This window comes from Penaeus vannamei, chromosome 8, assembly GCF_042767895.1.
Source record: "Penaeus vannamei isolate JL-2024 chromosome 8, ASM4276789v1, whole genome shotgun sequence".
Lineage (NCBI taxonomy): Eukaryota > Metazoa > Arthropoda > Malacostraca > Decapoda > Penaeidae > Penaeus > Penaeus vannamei.
The window spans coordinates 48,084,019-48,096,518 of NC_091556.1; the positions used below are offsets into that span (position 1 = coordinate 48,084,019).

At 34.7% G+C, this 12,500-nt stretch overlaps 1 protein-coding gene across 1 annotated transcript in view; it reads left to right on the plus strand.

Annotated features, from left to right (window-relative positions):
• Window positions 1-2,697: 2,697 nt before the first annotated feature.
• Window positions 2,698-12,500, plus strand: part of LOC113816243 (UBA-like domain-containing protein 2-B) — an 88,765-nt gene continuing 78,962 nt past the window's right edge. The window contains exons 1-2 of the mRNA XM_070124833.1: window positions 2,698-2,780; window positions 11,984-12,070. Coding sequence (XP_069980934.1) covers window positions 2,757-2,780; window positions 11,984-12,070 — 111 coding nt within the window. The 5' untranslated portion in view covers window positions 2,698-2,756. The remainder of the gene's footprint in view (window positions 2,781-11,983; window positions 12,071-12,500) is intronic.

Genomic DNA, 12,500 nt, shown 5'->3' on the forward strand with positions numbered 1-12,500 from the left:
TAATGAAAATAACAGTAATAATTATAATCACAACAATAATAATAAAAACAATGAAAATCATAATCATAATAATAATGATAATGATAACATTATTAATAATAATAATGACAACAACAACAACGATAATAATAATCATAATAATAATAATAATGATAATGATAATAATAATAAATATGATAACAACAACAATAATAATGATCATAATAGTAATGATAAGTAGGAAGATAATGTCAAGGATAATGATAATAATGATACTGCTACTACTATTACCATTACTACTACTACTAGTGATGATGATGATGATGATGATGATGATGATGATGATGATGATGATGATGATGATGATGATGATGATGATAATAATAATAATAATAATAATAATAATAATAATAATAATAATAATAATAATAATAATAATAATAATAATAATAATAATGATAATGATAATGATAATGATAATAATAATAATAATGATGATAATGATGATAATAGCAATAATTATAATAATAATAATAACCGAAATATGTACAGTAGTCTCCCATACCAACACTGTAAGAAAACGTTGGTACATCCGTTTTCTATATGTTTACCAGATATCCCTAACTAGATAAAATCTGAAGAATTCTATTACATTCTTCCGGCATTCTTGCCAGGTATGTGACAGCACACTAACATATATAATTATGTTAATCCTAAAAACCGGTACTACGGCCTAACGATTAGTTTTCAGTGACATTATCAGATTTGTTAATCTTGAATGAATTACAGTAGTACTTGCGCGCACAATAAAAGCGATAACAATATGAGTAATAACAATAATGGTGATAATAATGATAATGATAAAAATAATAATATCAATGATGATGATCATAATCATAAGAATGATAACATTGAAAATAATGATAATGATAACAATAATGATGATATTGCTGATAATAGCAAAACAACAACAATAATGATTAGTAATAATAATAATAACATCAATGATGATACTGATAATGGTAATAATATCATTGATGATAATAATGACAAGAGTAATAATAATAATAATAATAAGGACAATATTAATGATAATGATAATAGTAATAATGCTAGTAACAGCAACAAACAATGACCAAAATAACATATGAATGATAATGAAAATGATCATAAGCATAAAGGCAGTCATCTCATAACCATAATACACACACACATCCTATGTGTATGCATATATTTAATATAAAATGTACACTATGCAAATATGTGTGTATATTTATGTGTACGCCTTAGCATGTGTATATTCAACAAAAAGAGAGGGAGTGTGGCTCTAACCTCTTAATCGTTTTAAAAAATGTAATGTGTGCTCAAATGATGTCTTGATCCATCGATAGCTTACAGCGGCTGCTACAGCTGGGAGGTGGAGCATGTTCGGAATGAAATAGGTCATGTGTGACTCACTTCGATAACACTAGACACGATGAATTTGACCCACGGTTGAATCACTTCAGGTAATAAACAACGAGAGAATGAGAGAGAAAGATAGATAGATAGATAGATAGATAGATAGAGATAGATAGATAGATAGAGAGAGAGAGAGAGAGAGAGAGAGAGAGAGAGAGAGAGAGAGAGAGAGAGAGAGAGAGAGAGAGAGAGAGAGAGAGAGAGAGAGAGAGAGAGAGAGAGAGAGAGAGAGAGAGAGAGAGAGAGAGAGAGAGAGAGAGAGAGAGAGAGAGAGAGAATTTAAATTTAAAATCCATTAAAATGTTTTGATGCACATTACACTTTAGGATAAACATATCTACAAAACAAAAGGCAGCAACCCCGCATACCAGGGTTATCACTCGAGAGTTGTTAATTGTATTGTTGATGGGTACAAATGAACTACTGATGTACCACTTTGGGGGGATGTAACTGTACTCTATCTGTCATGTACTTTTTAATATATTCTCTTGGCCAAAATGATAAAAAGGTGATATGTATATTTTGTTCTCTGAGTGAATATGGCAAGAAGTTCGATACCTTAACTCCGGACATTTTTATTAAATAAAATATTGATTTCATAATACGGCATCGTCTCTTTATTGCTAGTTACAGATGGGATTCCATGTAGTTGATATCTTTTATTTCTCAAAAGGCATTGATCTTAAGTTCATGTCTCTATTACAGAGGTATCTCACCCTGCATAAGTTACTGATTGAGAATTGCTAATGTATACTCGAGTTATCTGCACTGTACGATGAAAATAAATGAAAGACATTTTCATATGAAAACAACTAAAAATGTAAACATATACATGATCATTGAAATAAAACATAGTCTTTTAAACGCACATAAATATCTACATACATCATTGGAAAGCTAAGATGCCTCTACAAAAATTACTGTGTAAACTCTACGACATAGTAATTGTTTTGGAATGCGAATGGTAAGCAGAAAATCCATTCTTAATTTTCAACTTTCCGTGTTTACAGTCGACGTTTAGTCCATGCTGTCAAGGCTGCCAACTATCGTGCTCTTTTAATTACAGTACCAGACATGACTTTGAATGTGTATAAGTATCTAATATAAACAAAATACTTATTGAAGTATGTTGGGTATAGTAAAATTCTAATGGGCAACGGCAATCTAAAGAAATATAAAATCGAACGACGTGTTGCAGTTGGCAGCACGACCAAAATATCGCCGATCGTCACATTATTGGAACATTATTTTGAAAACATTCTCAGTGTGGTCGATGAAGCGGTGAGAGGAGGTCGTGTATTTAATTCCATCCCAGAATGGATTCGGCATTACGTGAACAGGTAATCTAGTCATCCTTTAATGAGACGATGATTCGATTGAGACTGACATTGACTTTCACAAGCCAAGTTTGCGGACCGGTGGAATGAATCGGGTGGAAAATAGAGCGGAGGATTGAGGGTGGAAGGGTCTGATTGCTACGGTGTTGTTCCATGGATTCGATGAATGATGGATTCCCAAGTAGTGGAGCTGGAGTTTTTTAAAGATGAAAGCTCGTGTTTATGTGCGCCTGTTTAGCACGTTCATTTCCGCGGGTCCAGGTGTATATGTAATTAGTGTTGTTCCGAGGTGATAATCGTAAGAATTATTTATAGAAGATGAGGATTATGTCTTGTTTTTCTTGTGTGTGTGTAGTAGTGTAGTGTATTGTATTTATTTTCTTCCTTGTCACCGTACTTTCAGAAATAGTTCTGTAAGAGCAGTGAAGTTAGAAGCTTGCTAGCATTCGTTTCATGGCATTTCTTACACCGTTGTTTGTAGACTAAACCTTCACTTGGCTCTCCTCACAGTGGGTCATTCTAGTGTTTACTTTTTGGACCATTTAATTTTTCATACTTGGTGATTCGGTTGCCAGCTGTAGCTTTAAATAGATTTTTGTTTATACGTATTTGTGATATGTAGGTGGGGAGAAAGGCTTTTGCATTAATGATATGTGGATTATTGATATATTGAAAGCTCATCCATGAACTGGAGATGAGTGTCATGTTATATTTTCACTGTTGATATAATGTGTAAAGCGCTAGAAATTTTTGTGACAGTCATCCAAATTAATCTTGTGAATTACACTAACAGGTTTGTCATTATCCATGCATGAAATAGATATGTCTATTCAGGCATTGTATATTATGTTTCATGTACTGTCCCGTCAAGAAATGTCTTGTATTTCAGTTGAATTGTATTTGATTTGTCTCTTTTCTCTCTTGTAAATACTCAGAAGTGCAGTATATGTCATATTACCTAGATGTCTTTTATATACATGTTGATAAGTAAAAGTATTGTATTAAGGATATGGCTGTATTGTGATGAAATAACTGAATGAGATTCATCTGTATATACTGAGGAAAAGGTTGTTTATTAACACAAAGTTTTTGTTTACATCTGGAGAAAAAAGGCAGAAATTAAGTTTACTGTGTGTCATCAGTTGAAGTACCATGTAAATAAACAAGTAAGGAGTGCATGTCTATTTCAGAGAAAGGCTGGGTAATTGTTTACAAAGTGACTGCACCCCTCTGAGACAGAGTCTAGGTCTCCAGCCAACAAACTTTTGGGCACTGCTGGGAATCCACAAACATAGGCATATGAACCTAAAACCTTCCTAATCTGTATGGTTGGTGAAGCCCCTGAACCTCTACCCAATTGCCTGATTTCCTTTGCTTGGGGCTATGCCAAGCAAAGATCAACCATGGGATTATTATCCGTGTAGTATTTGCCTTTGGCAATTTTCTTCAGTTTTTATGTGCAGATTAATTAAAATAACAATAAGTGTAATTTTTCCTCTATGAAATTGTCCTTGATTTGCAGGCAAATGTCATCCAACTTCAGTCATATGTAGTATTTTGGCTATTGAAGTTTGTAGATCTTAGCAGGACTATGTTGTGAAATATGGAACCAGCCAAAGCTTTATTTTGCTAGATGTGTATTTTGGAAGTTTTATCTTGTGTTGAATGCATAAGTCACGTAGATCACAGTGATTGCTCAAGTCACTGCAGATGTTATGGTAACTTTAACAAAAGATTTTATTATTTTTATGTGGTATTTAAACCAAAAGCAAAGGGTTATGTTTTCAGCGAAATCTAATAAGTATGGCATATATTAGTTCTTGCTGCTCTGCATGCAGTTGGGTACATAACCTCATCCCAATCGGGACATGGACTCGTGACAAACACGGCATCACTTAGTGTATGTGGTCATTGGCCTTAATGGGAAAGGACGTCACCCATTGCAAAAGAATTACTAAGCAAATTTTATATTTTTAATTTTTGTAGTTGGAAAGCACTGTTGATTCATATGTCATGGAGTTCTTCTATCTGTTGGTAATTTTTCTTGGAACAAATGTTGTAGTCACTTCTGGTTGTTTTAGGACAGTTTTTCATGCTTGTCAATCTGATCTGATCTTTAATTTTTTATCATCTATTTGTGAGAAGCTAAATGACTAATTTACTAATGATGTGGAATTTTAAGAAATAGATTTGGGTGATTGTCCAGAATTCGACTGGCATAAGTGATATACCCTCCATGATTCCTGCTCTGGCAAAGACCAATAAACCAGGCCACATCTACTTCGAGAGATGGAGCTCTAACTGTTTCCTCATTTGATGATGAATCACCATGGAAGCTGACAGGTTCTACCTCCCCGGAATGTACCGGTACACTTGAAGGTTGTTTGCCTTTGCTGGAGCATGACGTGTGGAGGCTATTGGATTGTACGACTTGGGGACCCATGAGTAGATTCCCTCCTTTTTGCTGGTTGTATTAAATGTGTAAGATTGCCCTTGTACATTATCTCAGGCTTTCCCTGTCTTTATGCTATCTAGTAAGCATTTATTCAAATTACATCATTCAGTAGATCAGGTTATTTTAGAATACTTTTGATACATGTCGTAAATTGATTGTTAAGGATTTACAACTTTTAAGTGGTCTATGGAGAAAGTCGCTTGCAGAAAATACCAAGATTGGGTCTGATGTGTGTAATGTTTGATTCTGTTCTCTCTCGCCTTTGTATTGTACAAAAGCAGTACTGTTTAGTAGCCTTAACCTCACCCAAGGTAATGTTCACCCTATTGAGATCCTTTCCATAAGTAAAGGTATTTCCTCTTTTACAGTTTTCTGTTAAACATGGGATTGAAATGTGTTCTTGTCATTAAGTTAAGAGAGATCTTTAAGTATGGTCTTAAAGTTAGCTCAGTTGTGTTTCTTTGTATCAATGAATTTAGATAGCCAGTTGTAATCTTTTGCATTGGGTTGTGTGAGAATAGTAGCTGCAGTCCAGATCATGAGATAACAGCATATCCTTCTCAGGCTATTTCATTTCTTGTGAATGAAGGTGTATCAGACAAAACTTGTCAGTATGTCATTTTGTAATGTCATATGTCAGTTGTATCTTGTGCCAATTTATAGGGATGTGATTCTTGAATTTTACTTAATTGGTTGTATATTGTGTATATTTTTGTGGGGCATTTGTATTTGTTGGTAATCAGCAAGGTAACAGGTTGCAGCTTATGTATCTTTTAGTTAGATACTTGTAGAATAATTTACATTTTTAAATTGCATAATTATTTGATTGTAACTTCAAGGAAAGACAGTAATGCACTGATTGAAGATAGTCATTGGTCAAGTGACCAGTGGTTGTGGTCTCATAAAAGAAAAACAGTCTTTAGTAACTCTTTTGTGATGGTTTAGTTTAATGATGTACATTAGACAACAGTAGTTCCTATCTATGAATATATCCCAATTGTAGTCATGTTTAACCTTCAGTCTTCTTGTCATGGATGTTGTTTGACTGCCATCCATGGTAGACTAATACATCATAAAAAGATTAAGCACTTGTTGAAGTTCATATCAAATTGTAATATGGATGTGCTTTATACAACGCACTTGTAGAGTACAGTACATAAAGGCCTGTGTAACTGAACCCATGTAAGTGGTATATATATAAAAAAAGGATATATCACAAAGAGTGAAAGCAATACACAGCACTTACCACCTCATTCCTTACTGATTGAGAATCCGAAGTTGTCAGTGAAACCTGACCTTATCAGAGTGTGCAACCTAGTGTACCTTACCAATGCTCTAGAACATGGACAGTAAATAGAATATAGAATGAAACAGCAAAATTTATTTTCTTTATAAGAATTGTATTTTTTTTCAATTGAACATCAGATGGGGCAAACATACCTACCAGGTGCAGCCGCTCACTTAAACTTTACCTGTCTCTGGAGGTTTTTCATTCCCATCTAGCCCTCCTTGAAAGTCATCGGTACTTAAATAGGGGTAAAAATTACCCATGTTACCTCATTTTTATCGCCTTTCAACTATTTGCCCCCAATAGACTTGTCAGAAGTCAAGAGTCAGTAGCATCTTCTTGTGTCTTTGCTTTGCTCTCACAATTGTTTTGATTGTAATTGTTATCATCATCATCATCATCATCATCATCATCATCATCATCATCATCATCATCATCATCATCATCATCATCAATCATCATCATCATCAATCATCATCATCATCATCATCATCATCATCATCATCATCATCATCATCATCATTATTATTGGTGGTGGAGTTCCAGATCATGATTTCTATCCAGGAATTTTTAAAATGATTGCATCAGTTACCCTTCTGTCTTGGTAATAGGGGCAACTATTATCATTATCATTACCTTTATTACTTCCGTCAATGAGGTTATGTTTATCGATATTGTAATTCTTCAAGTGTGAATATTTTTATTGGATCAGTGACCCTATTGCCTTGGCGGAGGTATGCACTCTCTGAGTTCTTGTTATCACTATTATTATCATTATCATTATCATTATTACGTTTGTTGTTATTATTATTATTATTATTATTGTTATTGTTGTTATTATTACCATCACCATGATTATTATCATTATCATTTATCATTACTGATAGCATTGTTGATGTTATTACAGTTAGACTTTATGTATGATTATTGATATTATTAATGTTATCAATATTGATATTATAATCATGATTATTGGTGTTATGGATAGTTATCATCATCATCATCATGTTGTTATTATCATTACTATTATTATTATTATTATTATTATTGTTATTATTATTATTATTATTATTATTATCATCATCATCATTATTAAAATTATTAAGATTATAGTTATGATTAGATTATTATGATTGTTGTTATTATTGTTGCTGTTATTGTTATGATTAATTATTGTTTTATTGATATTGATGATGATATTCTCACTGGTTTAGTCATGGTGATAAAATTGATAGTATTGGAAAGATATTGGGGTTGATGATAATGATAGGCATTATCTTGATGGTGAATGCCGCCATTATTGTTGTTGTTATTGTTATTACTCTATCATCATTGTTCGTATAGTTTCTCATGTTGATATCATATCCTATTGTTACTGTTATTATTAGCTTTTCTGATGATATTGCTAGTACTGTTTTTATTTATTTTTATTGCAGCTGATTTTATTTTATCGATGACAATATGTTTTCTATTTGGTATTTATGGCTATTGTTATTGTTGTGTTATTATTATTATCCTAATTATTATTATTATTGTTGTTATTATTGTATCATCATCATCATTAACATTATTGTCATTATAATGATCATCATTATCATCATCATCATCATTGTTGTTGTTATTGTTATTGTTATTGTTATAATATGTTATATATTGTTATAGTTACTGTTACTATTGTAGTTATTATCATTATTATTATTATTATTATTATTATTATTATTATTATTATTATTATTATTATTATTATTATTATTATTGTTTTAGTTATTATTATTTTTATTATTATTTTTATTATTATTATTATTATTATTATTATTGTTATTGTTGTAGTTATTATTATTTATATTATTATTATTATTATTATTATTATTATTATTATTATTATTATTATTATTATTATTTTATTGTTGACAGTTATTTTCATTATTATTTAATTATCATTATTGGTGTTGTTATTATTATTATCAATATTATTATTATTATTGTTATTATTTTTAACATTATCAGGCCTATGCTGATTATTATTATTATTTTTTTATGCTATAATTGTTGTTAATATTATTATTATTTTAAGATATTGTTATAAGTGTTATTATTATTATTGTTGTTATTATTATTATTATTATTATTATTATTATTATTATTATTATTATTATTATTGTTGTTGTTGTTATCTTTATCATTATCATCATGATTATAAGAAATGATAATGATAATTATTATTATTGTTATTATTAGTAGTAGTATTAGTAGTTATGACTGTTGCCACTATTATTATTATTGTTGTTGTTGTTATTATTGTAATTGTTGGACAATTTTTGTTACTGTTGTGGTGGTGTTGTTATTGTTGTATTTTTGCAGTTATCATTAATGATATTACTGTTATTGTTATTATTATTGCTATTATTATTTTCATAGTTATTGTTATTATTATTTTTTTATTATTATCATTATTATTATTATTGTTGTTGTTTTCAATAATTCTCCCATTCCTTCCTCTCCTCCTTTCATATATAAAAAAAAACATGCTTGGAAAATAGGTCGAGATATTGCAAAACTTTGCTGCTAATGTCACAAAAGTAAGACAGAATGGAAACTTGTCAAACTGATTTTTGGAAACAAGACACTTGATTGCAACATTGTACATGAGTTGTTCCTCTTCGTGTACAAGAAGTCTTCCTTGTTTGATTCCACGTTTCCCTTGCATGTTACCCAGATACCAGACACAGGGGGCTACGTAAGGCTAACGCTTGCATATAGGATCCAGTACTAAATGGTATAGTCGATGGTAGCACATTTTCATACTGCGGCCTGTGCCTATACCTGAATTATGGCATTAGAAAGTTTCTGCGTTTTAATGTGGGCAAGGGCGGGTGGTGGGCCATGACTTGGAAGGTGCTATAGTGCTTGTATGGCCGCTTTGTTCTGTTACTGGTTGGTGACCTTAAACCTTTGATTAAATAGTTTTCCAAGGTACTTCCTCCTCCTCCTCCTCCCTCTACTCCTCCTCCTCCTCCTCCCTCTCCTCCTCTCCTCCTCCCTCCTCTACTCCTCCCTCCTCTCCTCCTCCTCCTCCTCCTCCTCCTCCTCCAGCCTCTCCTCCTCCTTCTTCCTCCTCCTCTTCTTCCTCCTCCCTCTTCCTCCTCCTCCCTCTCGTCTTCTTACTCCTCCTCCTCCTCCTCACTCTCCTCCTCTTCCTGCCTCTCCTCCCCCTCCTCCCCTACCTTTGTTGACACTACTGTTGCCAACTCCTCCTCCTCCTAATTGCCCTACTCCCTAAACTCCTTCCCTCTTTTAACAATCTTTACCTTATACTGTACCCCATCATTGCCCTGTATTCTACTCCTTCTTGCTACCTTACTGCTTTCTAGTACCATTCAACCTCAAATCATTTGCTCATTCCAACCCTTTTTGTCACTATACTTTACCATTGTGCTAAATGACCTTGATGTCCAGCTAATTTATTTGTTTTAACCATTAGCCATCATCTGTTCCTCTTCCTCCTCCTCCTCCTCCTCCTCCTCCTCTTCTTCCTCTCCTTTAATCTTTTATCTCCTCCTTCTCCTCTTCTTCCTCTTCTTCTTCCATCTCCTCTTCTGCTTCCTCTTCCATCTCCTCCTCCTCCTCCTCTCTATCTCTCTCTCTGTCTCTTTCTCCCTGTCTCCTGTCTCTCTCTCCTCTCTCTCCCTGTCTCTCCCTGTCTCTCTCTCCTCTTCTCTCCTCTCCTCTCCCTCCTTTCTCTCTCTCCTCTCCTCTCTTCCTCTCATCTCTCTCCTCTCCTCTCCTCCTCTCCTCCTCTCCTCCTCCTCTCCTTCTCCTCTCCTCCTCTCCCTCTCCCTCTCCTCTCTCCTCCCTCCCCTCCTCTCTCCCCTCCCTCCCTCTCCTCCCTCCTCCCCTCCTCCCTCCCTCCCTCCTCCCTCTCTCTCTCTCTCTCTCTCTCTCTCTCTCTCTCTCTCTCTCTCTCTCTCTCTCTCTCTCTCTCTCTCTCTCCCCTCCTCTCTCTCTTTCCTTAACTTTACCTCTCTCTCTCTCTCTCTCTCTCTCTCTCTCTCTCTCTCTCTCTCTCTCTCTCTCTCTCTCTCTCTCTCTCTCTCTCTCTCTCTCTCTCTCTCTCTCTCTCTCTCTCTCTCTCTCTGTCTCTCTCTCTCTCTCTCTCTCTGTCTCTCTCTTCTGTCCTCTCTCTCTGTCTCTCTCTCTCCTCTCTCTCTCTCTCTGTCCTCTCTCTCTGTCTCTCTCTCTCTCCTCTCTCTCTCTCTCTCTCTCCTCTCTCTCTCTCTCTCTCTCTCTCTCTCTCTCTCTCTCTCTCTCTCTCTCTCTCTCTCTCTCTCTCTCTCTCTCTCTCTCTCTCTCTCTCTCTCTCTCTCTCTCTCTCTCTCTCTCTCTCTCTCTCTCTCTCTCTCTCTCTCTCTCTCTCTCTCCTCTTCCTCTGTCTCTCTCTCTTCTCTCTCTCTCTCTCTCTCTCTCTCTCTCTCTCTCTCTCTCTCTCTGTCTCTCTCTTCTCTCTCTCTCTCTCTCTCTCTCTCTCTCTCTCTCTCTCTCTCTCTTCTCTCTCTCTCTCTCTCTCTCTCTCTCTCTCTCTCTCTCTCTCTCTCTCTTTCTCTCTCTTCTCTCTCTCTCTTCCTCTCTCTCTCTCTCTCTCTCTCTCTCTCTCTCTCTCTCTCTCTCTCTCTCTCTCTCTCTCTCTCTCTCTCTCTCTCTCTCTCTCTCTCTCTCTTTGTTTCCTATCTCTTGTCTGTCATCTATTTTTATCTTGCCTGTTAGGTGCCTTCATTGAACAGGAAAGTTGATCAGTTTCATTCTTGAGGCTTCCAAAATTCTACTTCTTTTTCTCTATCCATGTGAAAAGGGCAGTGGGGTAGAGTGCTCATTTTGTATAGTGTATAATAGGTTTGATCATGTTTTTTTTTTTTTTATTGCGACTAATTTGTTACATATGTTTAAGTATATTTTCTCAATATGTGTGTGTGTATGTGTCGGTATTTCTTTGCATCATTGGTATTATAATTCTCATTGTTATGAAGAAAAAGCCTTTCTTATGTAATGTGCTGATAAGGGAATAGATTCTTATATATTGTTTTCTCTAGTACTCGTAATAATATTTATTTTGATATGAACTCATGCATCTCATTGAGAATGTTTCCCAATCAGGAAATGTACTACATGTTACCCTACCACTCCTCTCTATACTACTTTACTATACCTTACTTTATCACTCATGTTGCTATACTCTTTGCCACTGCACCACTTCTCATGTTACGTTTTCACATTGGTTGCTGTACTGCTCGTCACTATGCCATTCATAGGACCACACACTTCAAGTTTGGAAACGTTACTTCTCTACACCAATCATGTCACTACGCCGCTCATCTCAAACCACAATATCATTACACTGTTCCCGTCACACATGCCACTCCTGTTGCTGAGCTGAAAGAAATTCATTCCCTCCCCGTCTTCCCTTTCCAGGTCATGATAAACCAGTTTGTAATGGCTGCAGGGGCCACGAGAGAACAGGCGAGACAGTTGTTACAGTCAGCTCACTGGCAGTTTGAGGTAAGTTGGGGAAGAGAGGTTTCAGGAAAGAGGTGTTGAAAGGAAGGTTTCTGGAAGTCTGGAATAGAGCATCAGGGGAGGTTTCAGGGAAGAAGTATTAGAAGGGGAGGCTTTGGAAGGAGGTTTTTTGGAAAGGAATTCTGTGGTTGATTTTGATGCTTTAATGAAGGGCAAAGTTGAATAGTGGTTTGTTGTGTTTTCATTGCATTCGGTGAAGCTTCATGTGCTTTTGCTAGTCAGTATCATTTTTATATTCATTATTGTTTATTATTATTATTATTATTCCTTGTTTTTGTTACAAAGTGAAAGCAAGGTTGATAGGCCATATTGACAGGTTACCATTATAGGGAGTTTTAAGATATTTATTGTGTTTGGATGAATAAGTGAAGAGAGAGTATTTGATTGATAGAATGATTGACTGACTGACTGA